Raw genomic sequence first — 26,726 nt, forward strand, 5'->3', positions numbered from 1 at the left:
AAGAAATATCAATTTACAACTTTTTCCTGTTTTTAGGCACAAATATTTTGCCTTTGTTCTGACGAGGAACTATCCCGGCTGACTTAGCGTGAGAGGCGGGGTTTAATGGCCAACCAATCACAGCACACAAATAGGTGTCCAATTAGGCTCATGCTACACGACACAGATTCAAACATGCTAACCACTCATCCGCCGCGTTGCATCACAGGATGAAATATTGATTGGGCAATATTTCCTTAAAGGAACATTACCTTCTGATCTGTGGAATATGGCCAAGGTCCCGTCAGCGAGAGCCACCAGCACGCGGCCCTTCACGTGCCTGCCGGGGAGCACAAACACACCTTCTATGTCATCTACATACTGTATATTAATCATATCATGTCATCTACATATTGTATATTAATCATATCATGTCATCTACATACTGTATATTAATCATATGTCATCCACATACTGTATATTAATCATATCATGTCATCTACATACTGTATATTAATCATATCATGTCCTCCACATACTGTATATTAATCATATCATGTCATCTACATACTGTATATTAATCATATCATGTCATCTACATACTGTATATTAATCATATGTCATCCACATACTGTATATTAATCATATCATGTCATCCACATACTGTATATTAATCATATCATGTCATCCACATATTGTATATTAATCATATCATGTCATCCACATACTGTATATTAATCATATCATGTCATCCACATACTGTATATTAATCATATCATGTCATCCACATACTGTATATTAATCATATCATGTCATCCACATACTGTATATTAATCATATCATGTCATCCACATATTGTATATTAATCATATCATGTCATCCACATACTGTATATTAATCATATCATGTCATCTACATACTGTATATAAATCATATGTCATCTACATACTGTATATAAATATGTCATCGACATACTGTATATACACCTATATCATATCATGTCATCTACGTACTGTATATAAATCATATCATGTCATCTACATACTGTATATAAATCATATCATGTCATCCACATAATGTATATAAATATCATGTCATCCACATACTGTATATAAATCATATGTCATCTACATACTGTATATAAATATGTCATCTACATACTGTATATAAATCATATCATGTCATCTACATACTGTATATACACCTATATCATATCATGTCATCTATATCTATATCATGTAATATACATACTGTATATGTATATATATATATATATTATAATGTAATATAAACACTGTATATGCAATATACATACTGTGTATGTGTATATATATATATATATACATATATATATATATATATATATATATATATACTGTATGTAGAGTACATACTGTATATATAGCTGTATATATGATATCGTATATTGTACATGATGTGTAAATATATATGATATCAAGTAATGTACACACTGTATATGTACCTGTATATATGATATCATGTTATCACACAAGTAAACACGCTGCAGGACTACTTGAATCACACATGATATCACACACACGTAAACATGCTGCAGGACTGCTTGTATCGCACATGATATCACACACACAAGTAAACACACCGCAAGACTGCCTGGATCACACATGATATCACACACGATTACACACTCTGCAGGACGCTGCAAGACTGCTTGTATCGCACATGATGTCACACACAATTACACACTCTGCAGGACACTGCAGGACTGCTTGTATCGCACATGATGTCACACACAATTACACACTCTGCAGGACGCTGCAAGAATGCTTGTATCGCACATGATATCACACAGAAGTAAACATTTTGCAAGACTGCTTGTATCGCACATGATATCACACACACAAGTAAACATGCTGCAGGACTGCTTGTATCACACATGATATCACACTCTGCAGGAAGCTGCAAGAATGCTTGTATCGCACATGATATCACACAGAAGTAAACATTTTGCAGGACTGCTTGTATCGCACATGATATCACACACACAAGTAAACATGCTGCAGGACTGTTTGTATCACACATGATATCACACTCTGCAGGAAGCTGCAAGAATGCTTGTATCGCACATGATATCACACAGAAGTAAACACGCTGCAAGGCTGCTTGTAACGCACATGATATCACACACAAGTAAACACACAGCAAGGCTGCTTGTATCGCTCATGATATCACACACGATATCTCACACTTTGCAGGTCGCAGCAAAACTGCTTGTATCGCACATGATATCACACAATCACACACTCTGCAGGACGCAGCAAGACTGCTAGTATCGCATATGATATCACACACACGTAAACACACAGCAAGACTGCTTGTATCGCTTATGATATCACACACGACATCTCACACTTTGCAGGCCACAGCAAGACCGCTTGTATCGCACATGATGTCACAAACAAGTAAAAACGCTGCAGGACTGCTTGCATCGCACATGATATCACACACAAGTAAACACTCTGCTAGACTGCTTGTATCGTACATCTTACATAAGAGCCGATATCCGATCTGTGTTCCTTTTGCTGATATCAGATCGATGTTAATGTGGGAACACCCCTAATTGTCAGCTTAGTCCAAAGTGACTAAAGAGTTGATGTCACTAAATCGACACATGTATCTGACTGGTATGAATGTATGTCAGTAAATGGACACATGTATCAGTCAGGTATCAAAGAGGAAGTGAAGAGGTACTTACACCAGACTGAGCACCGAGTCTTTGAGTTTGATGGAGTGCAGACACGTCTTCCAGTTGCCCACAGCTGAGTGGACATAAAGCCTGCAGGGGACACAAGCAGCTTTTACAACCAAACAATAAGTACAAGGTGATATCAGAGGTTTTAGGACCAAGAACAAGTACAAGGTGACATCAGAGGTTTTAGGACCAAGAACAAGTACAAGGTGACATCAGAGGTTTTAGAACCAAGTAAAAAGTGACATCAGAGGTTTTAGAACCAAGTACAAGTACAAGGTGATATCAGAGGTTTGAGAACAAAAGAACAAGTACAAGGTGATATCAGAGGTTTTAGAACCCAAGTACAAGGTGACATCAGGGGTTTTAGAACCAAGTAAAAAGTGACATCAGAGGTTTTAGAACCAAGAACAAGTACAAGGTGACATCAGAGGTTTGAGAACAAAAGAACAAGTACAAGGTGATATCTGAGGTTTTAGAACCAAGTAAAAAATGACATCAGAGGTTTTAGAACCAAGTACAAGTACAAGGTGACATCAGAGGTTTTAGAACCAAGAACAAGTACAAGGTGACATCAAAGGTTTGAGAACAAAAGAACAAGTACAAGGTGACATCAGAGGTTTGAGAACAAAAGAACAAGTACAAGGTGATGTCAGAGGTTTTAGAACCAAGTAAAAAGTGACATCAGAGGTTTTAGAACCAAGTACAAGTACAAGGTGACATCAGAGGTTTGAGAACAAAAGAACAAGTACAAGGTGATATCAGAGGTTTTAGAACCCAAGTACAAGGTGACATCAGGGGTTTTAGAACCAAGTAAAAAGTGACATCAGAGGTTTTAGAACCAAGTACAAGTACAAGGTGACATCAGAGGTTTTAGAACCAAGTACAAGTACAAGGTGACATCAGAGGTTTGAGAACAAAAGAACAAGTACAAGGTGATATCAGAGGTTTTAGAACCCAAGTACAAGGTGACATCAGGGGTTTTAGAACCAAGTAAAAAGTGACATCAGAGGTTTTAGAACCAAGTACAAGTACAAGGTGACATCAGAGGTTTGAGAACAAAAGAACAAGTACAAGGTGATATCTGAGGTTTTAGAACCCAAGTACAAGGTGACATCAGGGGTTTTAGAACCAAGTAAAAGTGACATCAGAGGTTTTAGAACCAAGTACAAGTACAAGGTGACATCAGAGGTTTGAGAACAAAAGAACAAGTACAAGGTGACATCAGAGGTTTGAGAACAAAAGAACAAGTACAAGGTGACATCAGAGGTTTGAGAACAAAAGAACAAGTACAAGGTGATGTCAGAGGTTTTAGAACCAAGTAAAAAGTGACATCAGAGGTTTTAGAACCAAGTACAAGTACAAGGTGACATCAGAGGTTTGAGAACAAAAGAACAAGTACAAGGTGATATCAGAGGTTTTAGAACCCAAGTACAAGGTGACATCAGGGGTTTTAGAACCAAGTAAAAAGTGACATCAGAGGTTTTAGAACCAAGTACAAGTACAAGGTGACATCAGAGGTTTTAGAACCAAGTACAAGTACAAGGTGACATCAGAGGTTTGAGAACAAAAGAACAAGTACAAGGTGATATCAGAGGTTTTAGAACCCAAGTACAAGGTGACATCAGGGGTTTTAGAACCAAGTAAAAAGTGACATCAGAGGTTTTAGAACCAAGTACAAGTACAAGGTGACATCAGAGGTTTGAGAACAAAAGAACAAGTACAAGGTGATATCTGAGGTTTTAGAACCCAAGTACAAGGTGACATCAGGGGTTTTAGAACTAAGTACAAGGTGACATCAGGGGTTTTAGAACCAAGTAAAAGTGACATCAGAGGTTTTAGAACCAAGTACAAGTACAAGGTGACATCAGAGGTTTGAGAACAAAAGAACAAGTACAAGGTGACATCAGAGGTTTGAGAACAAAAGAACAAGTACAAGGTGACATCAGAGGTTTGAGAACAAAAGAACAAGTACAAGGTGACATCAGAGGTTTGAGAACAAAAGAACAAGTACAAGGTGATATCAGAGGTTTTAGAACCCAAGTACAAGGTGATATCAGAGGTTTGAGAACAAAAGAACAAGTACAAGGTGATATCAGAGGTTTTAGAACCCAAGTACAAGGTGACATCAGGGGTTTTAGAACCAAGTAAAAAGTGACATCAGAGGTTTTAGAACCAAGAACAAGTACAAGGTGACATCAGAGGTTTGAGAACAAAAGAACAAGTACAAGGTGATATCTGAGGTTTTAGAACCAAGTAAAAAGTGACATCAGAGGTTTTAGAACCAAGTACAAGTACAAGGTGACATCAGAGGTTTTAGAACCAAGAACAAGTACAAGGTGACATCAAAGGTTTGAGAACAAAAGAACAAGTACAAGGTGACATCAGAGGTTTGAGAACAAAAGAACAAGTACAAGGTGATGTCAGAGGTTTTAGAACCAAGTAAAAAGTGACATCAGAGGTTTTAGAACCAAGTACAAGTACAAGGTGACATCAGAGGTTTGAGAACAAAAGAACAAGTACAAGGTGACATCAGAGGTTTGAGAACAAAAGAACAAGTACAAGGTGATATCAGAGGTTTTAGAACCCAAGTACAAGGTGACATCAGGGGTTTTAGAACTAAGTACAAGGTGACATCAGGGGTTTTAGAACTAAGTACAAGGTGACATCAGGGGTTTTAGAACTAAGTACAAGGTGACATCAGGGGTTTTAGAACTAAGTACAAGGTGACATCAGAGGTTTTACAACCAAACAACAAGTACAAGGTGACATCAGAGGTTTTAGAACCCAAGTACAAGTACAAGATGATGTCAGAGGTTTTAGAACCAAGGACAAGTACAAGGTGACATCAGAGGTTTTAGAACCCAAGTACAAGTACAAGGTGACATCAGAGGTTTTAGAACCCAAGTACAAGTACAAGGTGATATCAGAGGTTTTAGAACCCAAGTACAAGTACAAGGTGACGTCAGAGGTTTTATAACCAAGAACAAGTACAAGGTGATATCTGAGGTTTTAGAACCAAGTAAAAAGTGACATCAGAGGTTTTAGAACCAAGTACAAGTACAAGGTGACATCAGAGGTTTTAGAACCAAGAACAAGTACAAGGTGACATCAGAGGTTTGAGAACAAAAGAACAAGTACAAGGTGATATCAGAGGTTTTAGAACCCAAGTACAAGGTGACATCAGGGGTTTTAGAACCAAGGACAAGTACAAGGTGACATCAGAGGTTTTAGAACCCAAGTACAAGGTGGCATCAGAGGTTTTAGAACCCAAGTACAAGTACAAGGTGACGTCAGAGGTTTTATAACCAAGTACAAGTACAAGTACAAGGTGACATCAGAGGTTTTAGAACCCAAGTACAAGGTGACATCAGGGGTTTTAGAACCCAAGTACAAGGTGATGTCAGAGGTTTTAGAACCAAGAACAAGTACAAGGTGACATCAGAGGTTTTAGAACAAAAGAACAAGTACAAGGTGACATCAGGGGTTTTAGAACCCAAGTACAAGGTGACATCAGAGGTTTTAGAACCAAGAACAAGTACAAGGTGACATCAGAGGTTTTAGAACAAAAGAACAAGTACAAGGTTTACTGGACGGTGAGGGCTCCAGCACCCTCAATAGGGACAAGCGGTAGAAAATGGATGGACACTTACCAGCCATTCTGGGCCCCAAGCCACATGGTGGGGGCCATGCTGGTGTAAGTCTTGGCCTCTTGGCCGCCGTCCTCCGTCTCCGCGGCAACCGACGTCTCCTCCTTGGACTGAGCAGCGCTCCTGTGAGGACACAAAAGAGTCAGGATGTAGTCTCCTGGGGTGGGGGCCCCACATATGGGGGTCCAGGATGTAGTCCCATGGTGTGGGGGCCCCACATGCGGGGGTCCAGGATGTAGTCCCATGGTGTGGGGACCCCACATGCGGGGGTCCAGGATGTAGTCCCATGGTGCGGGGGCCCCACATACGGGGATCCAGGATGTAGTCCCATGGTGTGGGGACCCCACATGCGGGGGTCCAGGATGTAGTCCCATGGTGCGGGGGCCCCACATACGGGGATCCAGGATGTAGTCCCATGGTGCGGGGGCCCCACATACGGGGGTCCAGGATGTAGTCCCATGGTGCGGGGGCCCCACATGCGGGGGTCCAGGATGTAGTCCCATGGTGCGGGGGCCCCACATACGGGGATCCAGGATGTAGTCCCATGGTGTGGGGGCCCCACATGCGGGGGTCCAGGATGTAGTCCCATGGTGTGGGGGCCCCACATGCGGGGGTCCAGGATGTAGTCCCATGGTGCGGGGACCCACGTTCTACCCACCTGTCAGAGACGTCCGCTACGCGAGCCGGCGGATCGGTAAAGACGTGCTCCATAAACGGTCCCGGGGGTCCGGCGTGGCTGGCTGCGGACTCGGTGGCCTCGGTGGCTTCCTCGGCCGACTGGGCCGGATGAATCTTGGCGTGGGCGGGGCCTGCACACAAGAGGAGGAGGCATGGACCAATAGGAAAGGAGCAGGCGCGTGGAGGAAGTGCCCACCTTGGCCTTTGTCCGTGATGGGAGTGTCAGTGCGGGAGGAGCAGTTGCTACGGGCAACACTGCAGTTAGTGGCGCACCCCACTAGCGTGATACCGGCCAACATACCCTCCACGCCTCCGCCGTCCTGGCCAGGTCCGCCGTCACCCGGGTCCAGCACGATCTCACCCGCCGCGTAGTCGCTCTCGCTGGCAGCTGTCAACACGCATCAGGAAAACACACTTCCTGTTTCTGACACAGTCCTGTGGATGGCTCACACCTCCCGGCATGGCATCCATTATCCACACTGACCATTGGCCGATATCATGTTGATCCCATACCATATTGATCCCATACCATGTTGATCCCATACCATGTTGATCCCGTACCGTATTGATCCCATACCATGTTGATCCCATACCGTATTGATCCCATACCGTATTGATCCCATACCGTATTGATCCCATACCATATTGATCCCATACTATGTTGATCCCATACCATGTTGATCCCATACCGTATTGATTCAATACTGTATTGCTCCCATACCGTGTTGATCCCATACCATGTTGATCCCATACCGTATTGAACCCATACTGTATTGATCTCATACCATGTTGATCCCATACCGTATTGAACCCATACTGTATTGATCTCATACCATGTTGATCCCATACCGTATGGATCCCATACCATGTTAACTTCATACCGTATTGATCCCATACCATGTTGATCCCATGGTGTGTTGATTTCATACCATGTTAATCCCATACCATATTGATCCCATACCGTGTTGATTCCATACCGTATTGATTCAATACTGTATTGATCTCATACCATGTTGATCCCATACCGTATTGAACCCATACTGTATTGATCTCATACCATGTTGGTCCCATACCGTATGGATCCCATACCATGTTGATCCCATACCATGTTGATCTCATACCATGTTGATCCCATACCGTATGGATCCCATACCATGTTAACTTCATACCGTATTGATCCCATACCATGTTGATCCCATGGTGTGTTGATTTCATACCATGTTAATCCCATACCATATTGCTCCCATACCGTGTTGATCCCATACCGTATTGATTCAATACTGTATTGATCTCATACCATGTTGATCCCATACCGTATTGATTCAATACTGTATTGATCTCATACCATGTTGATCCCATACCGTATTGAACCCATACTGTATTGATCTCATACCATGTTGGTCCCATACCGTATGGATCCCATACCGTATTGATCCCATACCATGTGGATCCCATGGTGTGTTGATTTCATAACATGTTAATCCCATACCATATTGATCCCATACCATGTTGATCCCATACCGTATTGATTCAATACTGTATTGCTCCCATACCGTGTTGATCGCATACCGTATTGATTCAATACTGTATTGCTCCCATACCGTGTTGATTCAATACTGTATTGATCCCATACCATGTTGATCCCATACCGTATTGATCCCATACTGTATTGATCTCATACCATCTTGATCCCATACCGTATTGAACCCATACTGTATTGATCTCATACCATGTTGGTCCCATACCGTATGGATCCCATACCATGTTAACTTCATACCGCATTGATCCCATGGTGTGTTGATTTCATAACATGTTAATCCCATACCATATTGATCCCATACCATGTTGATCCCATACCGTATTGATTCAATACTGTATTGATCCCATACCATGTTGATCCCATACCGTATTGATCCCATACTGTATTGATCTCATACCATGTTGATCCCATACCGTATTGAACCCATACTGTATTGATCTCATACCATGTTGGTCCCATACCGTATGGATCCCATACCATGTTGATCCCATACCGTATGGATCCCATATCATGTTAACTTCTTACCGTATTGATCCCATACCATGTTGATCCCATAGCATGTTGATTTCATACCATGTTAATCCCATACCATATTGATCCCATACCGTACTGATCCCATACCATGTTGATCCCATACCATGTTGATCCCATGGCATGTTGATTTCATACCATGTTAATCTCATACCATATTGATCCCATACCATGTTGATCCCATACCATGTTGATCCAATGGCATGTTGATTTCATACCATGTTAATCTCATACCATATTGATCCCATACCATGTTGATCCCATACCATGTTGATCCCATGGCATGTTGATTTCATACCATGTTAATCTCATACCATATTGATCCCATACCGTACTGATCCCATACCATGTTGATCCCATACCATGTTGATCCCGTACCGTATTGATCCCATACCATGTTGATCCCATACCGTATTGATCCCATACCGTATTGATCCCATACCATATTGATCCCATACCATGTTGATCCTATACCCTATTGATCCAATACCATGTTGATCCCATATGTGGTTGGACTGCAGCTGTAGTCACTGTTTAAGACCGCCTAGGACTACAAGGATGTGGTTGGACTGCAGTTGTAGTCACTGTATTAAGACGGCCTTGGACTAGAAGGGTGTAGTTGGACTACAGTTCTAGTCATTGTTTAAGACGGCCCTGGACTGTAAGGATGTGGCTGGACTGCAGTTGTAGTCACTGTTTTAGACCACCTTGGACTGCAAGGATGTGGTTGGACTGTAGTTGTACTCACCGTTTAATACGGCCTAGGACTAGAAGGATGTGGGTGGACTGCAGTTGTAGTCACCGTTTAAGACGGCCTTGGACAACAAGGATGTGGTTGGACTCCAGTTGTAGTCACTGTTTAAGACCGCCTCGGACAGACCTGGCAAGCCCAAATGCATTGTGAGGGTTTACTGGGAACGCCTAGCAGAGTCTCCTGTCAGAGAGAGTTTCAATTCCCGCCTCCGGAAGAACTTTGAAAATGTCACGAGGGAGGTGCTGGACATTGAGGCCGAGTGGACCATGTTCAGTACCTCTATTGTTGAGGCGGCTGATTGGAGCTGTGGCCGCAAGGTGGTTTGTGCCCGTTGTGGCAGTAATCCTAGAACCCGCAGGGATGCCGTCAAGTTGAAGAAAGAGTCCCATCGGGCTCTTTTGGCTCATAGGACTCCGGAGGCAGCAAACAGGTACCGACAGGCCAAGCGGTGTGCAGCTTCAGCGGTCGCAGAAGCAAAAACTCGGACATGGGAGGAGTTCGGGGAAGCTATGGTAAACGACTTCTAGATGGCTTCCAAGTGATTCTGGACCACCATCCGCCGCCTCAGGAAGGGGAAGCAGTGCACTGTCAACACCGTGTATGGTGCGGATGGTGTTCTGCTGACCTCGACTGCGGATGTTGTGGATCGGTGGAAGGAATACTTGAAAGACCTCCTCAATCCCACCAACACGTCTTCCTATGAGGAAGCAGTGCCTGGGGACTCTGTGGTGGACTCTCCTATTTCTGGGGCTGAGGTTGCCGAGGTAGTTAAAAAGCTCCTTAGTGGCAAGGCCCCAGGGGTGGATGAAAACTGCCCGGAGTTCCTAAAGCTTCTGGATGCTGTGGGGCTGTCTTGGTTGACAAGACTCTGGAACATCACGTGGACATCGGGGGCGGTACCTCTTGATTGGCAAACCGGGGTGGTGGTTCTTCTCTTTAAGGAAGGGACCCGGAGGTTGTGTTCCAACTATGGTGGGATCACACTGCAGAGCCTTCCCAGTAAGGTCTATTCAGGTGTACTGGAGAGGAGGCTATGCCGGATAGTCCAACCTCGGATTCAGGAGGAACAGTGTGGTTTTTGTCCTGGTCGTGGAACTGTGGACCAGCTTTATACTCTGGGCAGGGTTCTTGAGGGTGCATGGGAGTTTGCCCAACCAGTCTACATGTGCTTCGTGGACTTGGAAAAGGCATTCGACCGTGTCTCTCGGGAAGTCCTGTGGGGAGTGCTCAGAGAGTATGGGGTAACGGACTGTCTGTTTGTGGCGGTCCACTCCCTGTACGATCAGTGTCAGAGCTTGGTCCGCATTGCCGACAGTAAGTCGGACACGTTTCCAGTGAGGGTTGGACTCCGCCAAGGCTGCCCTTTGTCACCCATTCAGTTCATAACTTTTATGGACAGAATTTCTAGGCGCAGTCAGGGGCGTTGAGGGTATCTGGTTTGGTATCTGCAGTATTAAGTCTCTGCATTTTTGCAGATCATGTGGTCCTGATGGCTCCAAGATCTTCAGCTCTCACTGGATCGATTCGCAGCCAAGTGTGAAGCGACTGGGATGGGAATCAGCACCTCCAAGTCCAAGTCCATGGTTCTTGCCAAGAAAAAGGTGGAGTGCTATCTCGGGTGGGGGAGGAGACCCTGCCCCAAGTGGAGGAGTTCAAGTTCCACGGAGTCTTTTTCACGAGTGAGGAAGAATGGATGGTGAGATCGACAGGCGGATCAGTCTTCAGTAATGCGGACGTTGTACCGATCCGTTGTGGTGAAGAAGGAACTGAGCTGGAAGGCAAAGCTCTCAATTTACCGGTCATCTACGTTCCCATCCTCACCTATGGTCATGAGCTTTGGGTCATGACCGAAAGGATAAGATCACGGGTACAAGCGGCCCAAATGAGTTCCCTCCGCCGGGTGGCAGGTCTCTCTCCCTTAGAGATAGGGTGAGAAGCTCTGCCATCCGGGTGGAACTCAAAGTAAAGCCGCTGCTCCTCCACATGGAGAGGAGCCAGATGAGGTGGTTCGGGCATCTGGTCAGGATGCCACCTGTTTTGGGCACGCCCGACTGGTAGGAGGCCATAGGGAAGACCCAGGACACGTTGGGAAGACTATCTCTCCCAGCTGGCCTGGGAACGCCTCGGGATCTCCCGGGAGGAGCTGGACGAAGAGGCTGGGGAGAGGGAAGTCTGGGCTTCCCTGCTTAGGCTGCTGCCCCCGCGACCCCACCTCGGATAAGCGGAAGAAGATGGTTGGATGAATGGACTAGAAGAATGTGGTTGGACTCTCCCCCAAAAGGGTGGGTCCTAGTACACATTTAAATGAAAACCATCATGAGAATAGGTGATTAGGTATTCCACCAATTAGCATATGTTGACCTACATTGGGTTCGTGACAAAGCATCCAAGGGTTCTTCAGTTTTTTCTGTATGGTCGTGGCTGCACAGAGTCCAGACTTTGGATCGGGATACTCACCTGGCACACTGGAGATGCAGAGCACGTGTGCGTTGCAGACGTTGAACTGGTCCACCAGCGAGCCCGGCTGGTTGGCGTCGATGATCACCACCTTGCTGGCGGAGTGCGTGCTGGTCAGGATCCACACGCGGCTGCTCATGGCGTCCGTCTCCTGGACCTCCTTGGACTGGAGGACACAGAGGTGAGGCCAGGTGGACTCAGCGGGGCCGTGCTCGCTCTCACCTTCCTCTTCTCTGGGGAGTTGTTGCTGCTCTTCTTGCCTCCCTCCTTCTCCTCCCCACGCAGGGGGTCGCTGCCTTCAGGGCCCGCTGTGATTGGCCCCGCCTCCTGGGGGTCGGCACTCCACCCTGTGAGGTCCACCCCGGCTGCACACCACAACTGAGGAAGGTAGAAGTAGATGTTCATGTCAGTGAAGGAGGAAAGGTGTTGTCACTGATCCTGTCCAACAAGATTAATTAGGGTCCTTGGCCCATGGCAAAGGACTCCTGTGGAGTCCTTTGCCATGGGCCAAGGACCCTATTGAAACTGCTGCGTTTTATTATTATTCCGCACCTACGCGCTGTAATTTGACCCCCTTAAAAACTCACCAAATTTGACACACACGTCGGTATAGCAAACCTTCCCAACATATTAAGCAACCAATCCCCCAAAATGAAAATTGCGCTCTAGCGCCCCCTAGGAAAAAAGTACAGACAAAACTGCATGTAACTTCTGTTAGGAATGTCATAGCGACATGAAACAAAAACTCCTATGTAGGTCTGACTTAGACCCAATTTTCATACACTCACTTCTTTCAGCAAAAATCTACAGGAAGTTGGCAAAAACCCCTTCAAAATAAAATTTTCGCAAAAAATGCAATTTTTGCCTCTTTGCGCTGTAATTTGACCCCTTTTAAAATGCTTCAAAAGTCACCAAACTTGGCGCGCACATAAGGACTGGCAAATATTGCGATCTAATGAAAATACCAAACCCCAAAACTCAAAATTGCACTCTAGCGCTATTTTTGAATAAAACACTGAAAAAACTGCTCCTAGGAAGAAAACACAGACAAAACTGCTTGTAACTTCCGGTAAGAATGTCGGAGGGACATGAAACAAAAACCTCTATGTAGGTCTCGCTTAGACTTACATTTCATAGATTGACAACCCCCAACAAAAATCAACAGGAAGTTTGCAATCCCCCCTTCAAAACAAAAGTTTTGTAAAAACCGGTCACCTTTCTTCAAACATTATCTCCTCTGAGTGCGTTTGTTGTTTTGGCTTCAAACTCGCACAGGAGAGAGATTGAACCCTTCTGATTAAAAGTATAGAACAGAGTTTTGATAAGGTCTCAGGTTTTGATTCTACGCGCCTTCAAAGAACCCCTGTGCAAAGTCTCCTAAAAAATGTAATTTTTGCCTCTTTGAACTGTTATTTGACCCCCTTAAAATGCTTCTAAACTCACCAAACTTGACACACACATCAGGTCTGGCAAAAATTGCGATCTGATGAAAAAACCTAACCTCAAAACTCAAAATTGCGCTCTACCGCCCCCCTAGGAATACAACACGGATAAACTGCTCCGAGGAAGAAAACACAGACAAAACTGCTTATAACTTCCGGTAGGAATGTCAGAGAGACATGAAACAAAAAACACTATGTAGGTCTCACTTAGACCTACATTTTAATAATCAACATACTTTAGCAAAAATCAACAGGAAGTTTGATATTTTCACTTCAATACAACAACTGCATTACTTTCACAATGCATTAGATTCTCAAAATAGTGGCTCCAAGGCGTCTTCTAACGCTTATCCGGCCGTGGGTCTCGGGGGCAGCAGCCAAAGGCGGACCCGACCAACGCTGCTTGCAGCTTTAATTATATTTATTTTCCTATTATTTATACAGTATACATGTGTGTGTGTGTGTGTGTGTGCATATATAAGTTCTAAGAATGAACAAACTGCACCGAGTTGAGTAAAATTCTCTGAAGGAACTCCATTATTAACATGGACTTTACATTCTAGTCCCTGTAAAGGAAATCCCAGCAGTGATGTGTTTTGTGCTTCACCCTTTCTTTTCTTTCTCTCTGATGAAAGAAAATGTTTCTGCTGTTACCTCAGAAATTGCCTGTTCGGATGTTATGATTGTGGCTCAGAGATTTGTATGTAGATTATATTTATTTTCCATAACAAACAGGATAACTTAAATAAAATTGTGTTTGCACAACAAATGTTTTGGCGCTTGTGTTCATGTGGGAGAATATTCCAATAAAGGTGCACTACACACTACTTTTGAATTCATTATTGAGCTTTGTGTATACAATGCAGTTAATTGTGTTTAATCGGAGAGATAGTGCGATTAACTTTGATTAAAATTTTTAATCAATGCCCAGCCCTAATATATATATATATATATATTAGGGGTGGGCAAATTAGTGCGTTAATTATGAGTTAACTCATCAATCTATTAACGCCGACAATTATTTTATCGCACATTTGCGTATGTTGTTTACATGCTTTTATTTTGTTAACGCCTTTTCTTAACAAGATGGTGTCGCCCGGCGTCGAGGGGCTCTTGGTAAAGATGGAACATTTGGCAAAAATACCGGACAATTCTGCAAATTTCCTGGCTGCTTACAGCGTGGTCACTCCGGGATCACTTACGACCGCCAGACAATTCTGGATGTGGATAGATCGGGCCGTTTTGGACTGAATGACGCGTGCTTGCTAGACCGGCTAGCTAGCATGGGAATACTTTGCCGGCTACATCCAGCGGCCTGTGAAGCAGCGGAGTATTTGTGTTGTCTGTCTATTTATGAATAATGCAGACCAGGAGTGTTGGCTGAGTTCTTAACGTTTACTTTCAGAGCGTGCATATCACAACATACAAGATGCCGTCATGGCGACACAACCTATACCGGGCTACCGCGCATGCTCGTCACTCCTGTTGCATGCTGGGTAGGGTAGTTCTTTTTTTCCCTGGCTCATAACATCACAATATAGTACCATGTATATGCGTTCAGTTTATCAAAGCACCAAGCAAACAATTGGAAAATTCCCATCATATCAATTCCTAGATATGGTCATAATTATTTTAAGTGCACTACGCAGAATAAACACAACATTATTAATATTGCTACTACGGATAATTTGATCAAAAGTTCCCTAAAACAGCCCACTACCTATAATATAGGTTTTTTAAACATAAGATCCCTGATAAAAAAAATGTTTCTGCTGTTACCTCAGAAATTGCCTGTTCAGATGTTATGATTGTGGCTCAGAGATTTGTATGTAGATTATATTTATTTTCCATAACAAACAGGATAACTTAAATACCCTGACAGTGGGAATAAACTTAAATGTTTGTATTTACATTTTTTGAGTTGATTTTCATAAAATATGCTATTTAACTGCTACTGTTTAACAAGGACTGATTTAAATTGTGTTTGCACAACAAATGTTTTGGCGCTTTTGTTCATGTGGGAGAATATTCCAATAAAGGTGCACTACACACTACTTTTGAATTCATTATTGGGCTTTGCGTATACAATGCAGTTAATCGCGATTAATCGGAGAAATAGTGCGATTAACTTCGATTAAAATTTTTAATCGTTGCCCAGCCCTAATATATATATATGGTTAGAGCTGTCAAATATTAATTGTGAATATTGCATATTGTCTGAAGTGAACTGGTAATTAGTGGCAGTTAATTGCAATCCAATCCAATCCACTTTATTTATATAGCACATTTAAACAACAATAATGTATCCAAAGTGCTGCACAGCCATGTTAAAAACAATATTAAAAAAACAATATTATGCTCCACCAATGACTGAATAAAAACAAAAAATAAATAAATATAAAACCAATATTAAAAAAAAACAAATATGATTAAAAACAATTTTAAAGGGTAAAATCAATTAAAACATCCATCCATCCATCCATCATCTTCCGCTTATCCGAGGTCGGGTCGCGGGGGCAGCAGCCTAAGCAGGGAAGCCCAGACTTCCCTATCTCCAGCCACTTCGTCTAGCTCTTCCCGGGGGATCCCGAGGCGTTCCCAGGCCAGCCGGGAGACATAGTCTTCCCAACGTGTCCTGGGTCTTCCCCGTGGCCTCCTACCGGTTGGACGTGCCCTAAACACCTCCCTAGGGAGGCGTTCGGGTGGCATCCTGACCAGATGCCCGAACCACCTCATCTGGCTCCTCTCCATGTGGAGGAGCAGCGGCTTTACTTTGAGTTCTTCCCGGATGGCAGAGCTTCTCACCCTATCTCTAAGGGAGAGACCCGCCAGATGGCGTAGGAAACTCATTTGGGCCGCTTGTACCCGTGATCTTATCCTTTCGGTCATGGCCCAAAGCTCATGACCATAGGTGAGGATGGGAACGTAGATCGACCGGTAAATTGAGAGCTTTGCCTTCCGGCTCAGCTCCTTCTTCACCACAACGGATCGATACAACGTCCGCATTACTGAAGACGCCGCACCGATCCGCCTGTCGATCTCACCATCCACTCTTCCCTCACTCGTGAACAAGACTCTTAGGTACTTGAACTCCTCCACTTGGGGCAGGGTCTCCTCCCCAACCCGGAGATGGCACTCCACCCTTTTCCGGGCGAGAACCACGGACTCGGACTTGGAGGTGCTGATTCTCATTCCGGTCGCTTCACACTCGGCTGCGAACCGATCCAGCGAGAGCTGAAGATCCCGGTCAGATGAAGCCATCAGGACCACATCATCTGCAAAAAGCAGAGACCTAATCCTGCGGTTACCAAACCGGAACCCCTCAACGCCTTGACTGCGCCTAGAAATTCTGTCCATAAAAGTTATGAACAGAATGGGTGACAAAGGACAGCCTTGGCGGAGTCCAACCCTCACTGGAAATGTGTTCGACTTACTGCCGGCAATGCGGACCAAGCTCTGGCACTGATCATACAGGGAGTGGACCGCCACAATAAGACAGTCCGATACCCCATACTCTCTGAGCACTCCCCACAGGACTTCCCGAGGGACACGGTCGAATGCCTTCTCCAAGTCCACAAAGCACATGTAGACTGGTTGGGCAAACTCCCATGCACCCTCAAGAACCCTGCCGAGAGTATAGAGCTGGTCCACAGTTCCACGACCAGGACGAAAACCACACTGTTCCTCCTGAATCCGAGGTTCGACTATCCGGCGTAGCCTCCTCTCCAGTACACCTGAATAAACCTTACCGGGAAGGCTGAGGAGTGTGATCCAATCAATTAAAACAGTAAAATAGAAATCAAAGTGTATAAAAAAACACAGAGGACCACACAACTCACGTAGTGTTAAAAGCCAAAGAATAAAAGTGGGTCTTAAGACAGATCTTTAAATGATTTAGAGGTTTCGAACACTATAAATATCAGACAACTAGTTTGCTGGATGCAAATGTTTGTTTGTGAAACATGAAGATATTTTCAAGAGTTGGACATCAAATGGTCTTTAAGAGAAACTCACACGCTGTTGAAGGAAATGAGCGTCATTATTTGTCATCACTGTTCTTAGTGATCAGAATGACCTCAAGTCACGGCGTGGCGGAAGAGTGGCCGCGCGCAACCCGAGGGTCCCTGGTTCAATCCCCCCCAACTAGTATCAACCTCGTCACATCCGTTGTGTCCTTGAGCAAGACACTTCACCCTTGCTCTTGATGGGTGCTGGTTAGCGCCTTGCATGGCAGCTCCCTCCATCAGTGTGGGAATGGGTGAATGTGGAAGTAGTGTCAAAGTGTTTTGAGTACCTTGAAGGTAGAAAAGCACTATACAAGTACAACCCATTTATCATTTATTCACACAGTGGTGGGCGGGGCTTGACCCCCCATTAACCGATATTGGTTGGAATTGACCTGGATCAAAGTCAGCATTAGTCTTTTCCAGGATTAATAATAAATAGCTCAGTGTTTTTCTAAAAATGTGATTAATATTGACAACGTTTGTTTATTTACTTGCCCTTGATCATTTCTGCTGTTTGCTTGTTGACAGTTGAATGCCAACAACACATGGATGGCACTAACTGTGGAAGTTTCCTTCATCAAAACACCACCCTCACCTTCCTGTTGGGGTCCTTCTCCACCAGGGGCCGACAGTAGACCGGGACCGGAACGTTCTTCATGTCTTTGTCACTGCTGGTCTGAAAGCACAAGTCGAGAAGTCTTTATGTGCTGTCTGGATCCTGCTAGGACACTTTTAACAACGAGAACAAGATACAGTTGTCACCTTGTGGACATGGAAAGAAAAACTAATCCTTTTCAACTTATATTCCATTGAATAGACTGCAAAGACAAGATATTTCATCTTCACACTGACAAACTTTGTTCTTTTTTTTTTTTAACGCACCTTCCATCCCTCAGGCGCTACTGTATTAAAAAGACACATCAGTGTGTAAAGGATATCACCACATGGGCTTTGGAACACTTCAATAAACCACTGTCAGTAACTACAATTGGTCGCTACATCTGTAAGTGCAAGTTGAAACTCTATTATGCAAAGCCAAAGCCATTTATCAACAACACCCAGAAACACTTCGCTGGGCCCGAGCTCATCTAAGATAGACTGCAAAGACAAGATATTTCATCTTCACACTGACAAACTTTGTTCTTTTTTTTTTTTACGCACCTTCCATCCCTCAGGCGCTACTGCATTAAAACGACACATCAGTGTGTAAAGGATATCACCACATGGGCTTTGGAACACTTCAATAAACCACTGTCAGTAACTACAATTGGTCGCTACATCTGTAAGTGCAAGTTGAAACTCTATTATGCAAAGCCAAAGCCATTTATCAACAACACCCAGAAACACTTCGCTGGGCCCGAGCTCATCTAAGATAGACTGCAAAGACAAGATATTTCATCTTCACACTGACAAACTTTGTTCTTTTTTTGCAAATATTTGCTCATTTGGAATTTGATGGCTGCAACACGTTTCAAAAAAGCTGGCACAAGTGGCAAAAAAGATAGAAAAAGTTGAGGAATGCTAATCAAAGACTTATTTGGAAGATGCCACAGGCTAACAGGCTAATTGGGAACAGGTGGGTGCCATGATTGGCTATAAACGCAGCTTCCATGAAATGCTCACTCATTCACAAACAAGGACGGGGCGAGGGTCACCACTTTGTCAGCAAATGCGTGAGCAAATTGTTAAAGAACAACATTTCTCAACAAGAGATTTCAACATCTACGCTCCGTAATATCATCAAAATGTTGAGAGAATCTGGAGAAATCACTCCACATAAGCCATGATATTACGCACCTTCCATCCCTCAGGCGCTACTGTATTAAAAAGACACATCAGTGTGTAAAGGATATCACCACATGGGCTTTGGAACACTTCAATAAACCACTGTCAGTAACTACAATTGGTCGCTACATCTGTAAGTGCAAGTTGAAACTCTATTATGCAAAGCCAAAGCCATTTATCAACAACACCCAGAAACACTTCGCTGGGCCCAAGCTCGTCTAAGATAGACTGCAAAGACAAGATATTTCATCTTCACACTGACAAACTTTGTTCTTTTTTTGCAAATATTTGCTCATTTGGAATTTGATGGCTGCAACATGTTTAAAAAAAGCTGGTACAAGTGGCAAAAAAGATTGAAAAAGTTGAGGAATGCTAATCAAAGACTGATTTGGAACATACCACAGGTGAACAGGCTAATTGGGAACAGGTGGGTGCCATGATTGGCTATAAACGCAGCTTCCATGAAATGCTCACACATTCACAAACAATGACGGGGCGAGCGTCACCACTTTGTCAGCAAATGCGTGAGCAAATTGTTCAAGAACAACATTTCTCAACAAGAGATTTCAACATCTACGCTCCGTAATATCATCAAAATGTTGAGAGAATCTGGAGAAATCACTCCACATAAGCCATGATATTACGCACCTTCCATCCCTCAGGCGCTACTGCATTAAAAAGACACATCAGTGTGTAAAGGATATCACCACATGGGCTTTGGAACACTTCAATAAACCACTGTCAGTAACTACAATTGGTCGCTACATCTGTAAGTGCAAGTTGAAACTCTATTATGCAAAGCCAAAGCCATTTATCAACAACACCCAGAAACACTTCGCTGGGCCCGAGCTCATCTAAGATAGACTGCAAAGACAAGATATTTCATCTTCACACTGACAAACTTTGTTCTTTTTTTGCAAATATTTGCTCATTTGGAATTTGATGGCTGCAACATGTTTCAAAAAAGCTGGCACAAGTGGCAAAAAAGATAGAAAAAGTTGAGGAATGCTAATCAAAGACTTATTTGGAACATGCCACAGGTGAACAGGCTAATTGGGAACAGGTGGGTGCCATGATTGGCTATAAACGCAGCTTCCATGAAATGCTCACTCATTCACAAACAAGGACGGGGCGAGGGTCACCACTTTGTCAGCAAATGGGTGAGCAAATTGTTAAAGGACAACATTTCTCAACAAGAGATTTCAACATCTACGCTCCGTAATATCATCAAAATGTTGAGAGAATCTGGAGAAATCACTCTACATAAGCCATGATATTACGCACCTTCCATCCCTCAGGCGCTACTGCATTAAAAAGACACATCAGTGTGTAAAGGATATCACCACATGGGCTTTGGAACACTTCAATAAACCACTGTCAGTAACTACAATTGGTCGCTACATCTGTAAGTGCAAGTTGAAACTCTATTATGCAAAGCCAAAGCCATTTATCAACAACACCCAGAAACACTTCGCTGGGCCCGAGCTCATCTAAGATAGACTGCAAAGACAAGATATTTCATCTTCACACTGACAAACTTTGTTCTTTTTTTGCAAATATTTGCTCATTTGGAATTTGATGGCTGCAACATGTTTCAAAAAAGCTGGCACAAGTGGCAAAAAAGATAGAAAAAGTTGAGGAATGCTAATCAAAGACTTATTTGGAACATGCCACAGGTGAACAGGCTAATTGGGAACAGGTGGGTGCCATGATTGGCTATAAACGCAGCTTCCATGAAATGCTCACTCATTCACAAACAAGGACGGGGCGAGGGTCACCACTTTGTCAGCAAATGCGTGAGCAAATTGTTAAAGAACAACATTTCTCAACAAGAGATTTCAACATCTACGCTCCGTAATATCATCAAAATGTTGAGAGAATCTGGAGAAATCACTCCACATAAGCCATGATATTACGCACCTTCCATCCCTCAGGCGCTACTGCATTAAAAAGACACATCAGTGTGTAAAGGATATCGCCACATGGGCTTTGGAACACTTCAATAAACCACTGTCAGTAACTACAGTTGGTCGCTACATCTGTAAGTGCAAGTTGAAACTCTATTATGCAAAGCCAAAGCCATTTATCAACAACACCCAGAAACACTTCGCTGGGCCCGAGCTAATCTAATATATATATATACATATATATATATATATATACATACATATATATATATACATATATATATATATATATATACATACACATATATACATACACATATATATATATATATATATATATATATATATATATATACATACACATATATATATATATATATATATATATATATATATATATATATATATATATATATATATATATATATATATATATATATATATATATGTGTGTAGAATCAAATCCGAGGATATGGTTGTGGCTTGTGCAGCCCTTTGAGACATGATACAACACATATTAGCAAATTTCAAATGAATGCAATCTCCCTGCGGACAAGACTCCTCCTTAGAAGCATGATGCCTCGTGGGTCAACTTGAAGTCCTGCAGGCCCTGGTCTGCACCACAAGGTCTACACAAGGGCCCTAGTCTGAACGATAGAGTCTACACAAGGGCCTTTTCTGCACGATAGAGTCTAAACAAGGGCCCTAGTCTGCACGATAGAGTCTACACAAGGGCCTTTTCTGCACGATAGAGTCTACACACGGGCCCTAGTCGGCACGATAGAGTCTACACAAGGGCCCTAGTCTGCACCACAAGGTCTACACAAGGGCCCTAGTCTGCACGATAGAGTCTACACAAGGGCCCTAGTCTGCATCACAAGGTCTACACAAGGGCCCTAGTCTGCATCACAAGGTCTACACAAGGGCCCTAGTCTGCACCACAAGGTCTACACAAGGGCCCTAGTCTGCATCACAAGGTCTACACAAGGGCCCTAGTCTGCACCACAAGGTCTACACAAGGGCCCTAGTCTGCACCACAAGGTCTACACAAGGGCCCTAGTATGCACGATAGAGTCTACACAAGGGCCCTCGTCTGCACCACAAGGTCTACACAAGGGCCCTAGTCTGCACCACAAGGTCTACACAAGGGCCCTAGTCTGAACGATAGAGTCTACACAAGGGCCTTTTCTGCACGATAGAGTCTACACAAGGGCCCTAGTCTGCACGATGGTCTATACAAGGGCCCTAGTCTGCACGATAGAGTCTACACCAGGGCCCTAGTCTGCACGATAGAGTCTACACAAGGGCCCTAGTCTGCACCACAAGGTCTACACAAGGGCCCTAGTCTGCACGATAGAGTCTACACAAGGGCCCTAGTCTGCACGATAGAGTCTACACAAGGGCCCTAGTCTGCACGATAGTCTACACAAGGGCCCTAGTCTGCACGATAGAGTCTACACACGGGCCCTAGTCGGCACGATAGAGTCTACACAAGGGCCCTAGTCTGCACCACAAGGTCTACACAAGGGCCCTAGTCTGCACGATAGAGTCTACACAAGGGCCCTAGTCTGCATCACAAGGTCTACACAAGGGCCCTAGTCTGCATCACAAGGTCTACACAAGGGCCCTAGTCTGCACCACAAGGTCTACACAAGGGCCCTAGTCTGCACGATAGAGTCTACACACGGGCCCTAGTCTGCACGATAGAGTCTACACAAGGGCCCTAGTCTGCACCACAAGGTCTACACAAGGGCCCTAGTATGCACGATAGAGTCTACACAAGGGCCCTAGTCTGCACCACAAGGTCTACACAAGGGCCCTAGTCTGCACCACAAGGTCTACACAAGGGCCCTAGTCTGAACGATAGAGTCTACACAAGGGCCTTTTCTGCACGATAGAGTCTACACAAGGGCCCTAGTCTGCACGATGGTCTATACAAGGGCCCTAGTCTGCACCACAAGGTCTACACAAGGGCCCTAGTCTGCACGATAGAGTCTACACACGGGCCCTAGTCTGCACGATAGAGTCTACACAAGGGCCCTAGTCTGCACCACAAGGTCTACACAAGGGCCCTAGTCTGCACGATAGAGTCTACACAAGGGCCCTAGTGTGCATCACAAGGTCTACACAAGGGCCCTAGTATGCACGATAGAGTCTACACAAGGGCCCTAGTCTGCACCACAAGGTCTACACAAGGGCCCTAGTCTGCACCACAAGGTCTACACAAGGGCCCTAGTCTGCACGATAGAGTCTACACAAGCACAGATGCAAAGTGGAACTTGTGATGAACTAACATTAGAAGAATTGTTCCAACGTGTAAATGGAATAAAACATACAACATGTTTACTTGACCCTCTTCCTGGGAAACTGATCAAGGAGCTCTTTGTGTTATTAGGTCCATCAGTGCTAAATATTATAAACACTGTTCCCCTAGCATTCAAAAAAGCGGTTATTCATCCTCTTCTTAAAAGACCTAACCTCCATCCTGACCTCATGGTAAACTACCGACCAGTGTCTCACCTTCCCTTTATTTCGAAAATCCTCGAAAAAATTGTTGCAGAGCAGCTAAATGAACACTTAGCCTGTCTTGGACTTCCAAGACGCTAGGTGGCAGTAGTGTACAAGTCATGTTGTCTTCTGTTGCGCCCTACAAAGTGTTACCCCTCTAAGTATTGTACTTTTTTCACAGGTGTTTGATCGGGACGTGCATCTTAGCAACACATTTGCAGGCGCTGACGTCGCCATGTAAACTGGCTAATGCTACTCAGTAGCATGTCAATAGCAAAGGCCATGTATGTTAGCATCAAGCTAGAAGGTGGGTCACGCTTCACGCTTGCCTGTTGTCTCTTCAGCGGGCTGTCCTGAGCGCTGTCCGTCTGACCGCCAGTCTGTGGGGAGACCACAAAGACGTCAGGAGTTGAAATCTTCATATTTCTTACAAAACCTGCCATCTGATACAGTGTTTATTAGCCATAGGGCCGGCCGGGGGGCCGCAAGCTACCCCTCTAGGGCTTCCAAAACAGCTGTGGTTGTAATACACTTTCCCCTCACTTGTGGCAGTGATGACAACACCAAACAAACAGAAAAAGTCTGGAAGTCAAGTCCCACACGTCAAGTGGTGTTGGTGGCGAAACCCAGGATGCAGAGACGGCAGGCAGGATGCAGGAAAACATGTCCAAAAGAAAATGTAGGAAAACACCAGGAAACAGCTAACAGGAAACAAGGAGCTAGGAGACAGCAAACTGCAAACAGCTATCAGGAGACAGCATGCAGCTACAATACTTCAGCCCTGACTGGAGGGAGAGGCAGGCATAAATAGTAGCCTGATTGGCGATTGTCAGCAGGTGTGCCAGACGGCCAATCAGGGACAGCTGAGGGGAAACAAGCGCTCAGGTAGACGTGCAGGAAAAGGAGCCAAAATAAGAGCGCTGAGAGGAACTAAAAACAAAACCTAACCAAAGTGTCAGCGACAAAGCTGACAACGCAGAAGTTTCTGTAGCGCAAAAATTATGACTCAAGTGGTGAAGCTGAATTTTTATTTGCACTTTGACTTTACTGACATAAACATTGTAGGAGCCTAAATGCTGTTTAACTTCTTTTACATTTCATGGAAGGTGTTCTACGTTTGTTCAGCCAAAATGGGACTATTTACTTTATTTGCATGTTTACAATAAGTAAAACTACAGATGTCCGATAATGGCTTTTTTGCCGCTTGCCGATATTGTCCAACTCAGTGGTGGAATGAACACATTATTATGAACACATTATTATGCATCATTTTGTTGTGATGCCCCAATGGATGCATTAAACAATGTAATAATGTTTTCAAAATAAATCAACTCAAGTTATAGGAAAAAATGTTAACATGGGTTGTGTAGGTGGTTGATAGTGGTGGTGTTGTGTAGATGGTTGATAGTGGTGGTGTTGTGTAGGTGGTTGATAGTGGTGGTGTTGTGTAAATGGTTGATAGTGGTGGTGTTGTGTAGATGGTTGATAGTGGTGGTGTTGTGTAAATGGTTGATAGTGGTGGTGTTGTGTAGGTGGTTGATAGTGGTGGTGTTGTGTAGATGGTTGATAGTGGTGGTGTTGTGTAAATGGTTGATAGTGGTGGTGTTGTGTAGATGGTTGATAGTGGTGGTGTTGTGTAAATGGTTGATAGTGGTGGTGTTGTGTAGGTGGTTGATAGTGGTGGCGTTGTGTAGGTGGTTGATAGTGGTGGTGTTGTGTAGATGGTTGATAGTGGTGGTGTTGTGTAGGTGGTTGATAGTGGTGGTGTTGTGTAGGTGGTTGATAGTGGTGGTGTTGTGTAGATGGTTGATAGTGGTGGTGTTGTGTAGATGGTTGATAGTGGTGGTGTTGTGTAGATGGTTGATAGTGGTGGTGTTGTGTAGGTGGTTGATAGTGGTGGTGTTGTGTAGATGGTTGATAGTGGTGGTGGTGTGTAGATGGTTGATAGTGGTGGTGTTGGGTAGGTGGTTGATAGTGGTGGTGTTGTGTAGGTGGTTGATAGTCGTGGTGTTGTGTAGATGGTTGATAGTGGTGGTGTTGTGTAGGTGGTTGATAGTGGTGGTGTTGTGTAGATGGTTGATAGTGGTGGTGGTGTGTAGATGGTTGATAGTGGTGGTGTTGGGTAGGTGGTTGATAGTGGTGGTGTTGTGTAGATGGTTGAAAGTGGTGGTGGTGTGTAGATGGTTGATAGTGGTGGTGTTGTGTAGATGGTTGATAGTGGTGGTATTGTGTAGGTGGTTGATAGTGGGGGTGTTGTGTAGATGGTTGATAGTGGTGGTGTTGTGTAGATGGTTGATAGTGGTGGTGTGTGTCGTTGGTTGATAGTGGTGGTGTTGTGTAGATGGTTGATAGTGGTGGTGTTGTGTAGATGGTTGATAGTGGTGGTGTTGTGTAGATGGTTGATAGTGGTGGTGTTGTGTAGATGGTTGATAGTGGTGGTGTTGTGTAGGTGGTTGATAGTGGTGGTGTTGTGTAGGTGGTTGATAGTGGTGGTGTTGTGTAGATGGTTGATAGTGGTGGTGTTGTGTAGAATGTTGATAGTGGTTGTGTTGTGTAGGTGGTTGATAGTGGTGGTGTTGTGTAGATGGTTGAAAGGGGTGTTGTGTAGATGGTTGATAGTGGTGGTGTTGTGTAGATGGTTGATAGTGGTGGTGTTGTGTAGATGGTTGATAGTGGTGGTGTTGTGTAGATGGTTGATAGTGGTGGTGTGTGTCGTTGGTTGATAGTGGTGGTGTTGTGTAGATGGTTGATAGTGGTGGT

The 26,726-nt window shown here is 44.1% G+C and overlaps 1 protein-coding gene across 14 annotated transcripts in view; it reads right to left on the bottom strand.

Moving 5' to 3' along the window:
- mapk8ip3 (mitogen-activated protein kinase 8 interacting protein 3) overlaps positions 1–26,726 on the bottom strand; it is a 162,472-nt gene that overhangs the window by 47,299 nt on the left and 88,447 nt on the right. For 13 of the 14 annotated variants that reach the window (XM_061884462.1, XM_061884460.1, XM_061884461.1 and 10 more), the window contains 9 exons: positions 24,296–24,346; positions 18,362–18,442; positions 12,540–12,695; positions 12,318–12,483; positions 7,232–7,423; positions 7,016–7,166; positions 6,361–6,480; positions 2,714–2,794; positions 252–319 (listed from right to left, as the gene is read on the bottom strand). In XM_061884462.1, coding sequence (XP_061740446.1) covers positions 252–319; positions 2,714–2,794; positions 6,361–6,480; positions 7,016–7,166; positions 7,232–7,423; positions 12,318–12,483; positions 12,540–12,695; positions 18,362–18,442; positions 24,296–24,346 — 1,066 coding nt within the window. The remainder of the gene's footprint in view (positions 1–251; positions 320–2,713; positions 2,795–6,360; positions 6,481–7,015; positions 7,167–7,231; positions 7,424–12,317; positions 12,484–12,539; positions 12,696–18,361; positions 18,443–24,295; positions 24,347–26,726) is intronic. The other variant, XM_061884471.1, reaches the window with a different exon arrangement.

Source organism: Nerophis ophidion, linkage group LG23 (genome assembly GCF_033978795.1).
Source record: "Nerophis ophidion isolate RoL-2023_Sa linkage group LG23, RoL_Noph_v1.0, whole genome shotgun sequence".
Taxonomy (NCBI): domain Eukaryota; kingdom Metazoa; phylum Chordata; class Actinopteri; order Syngnathiformes; family Syngnathidae; genus Nerophis; species Nerophis ophidion.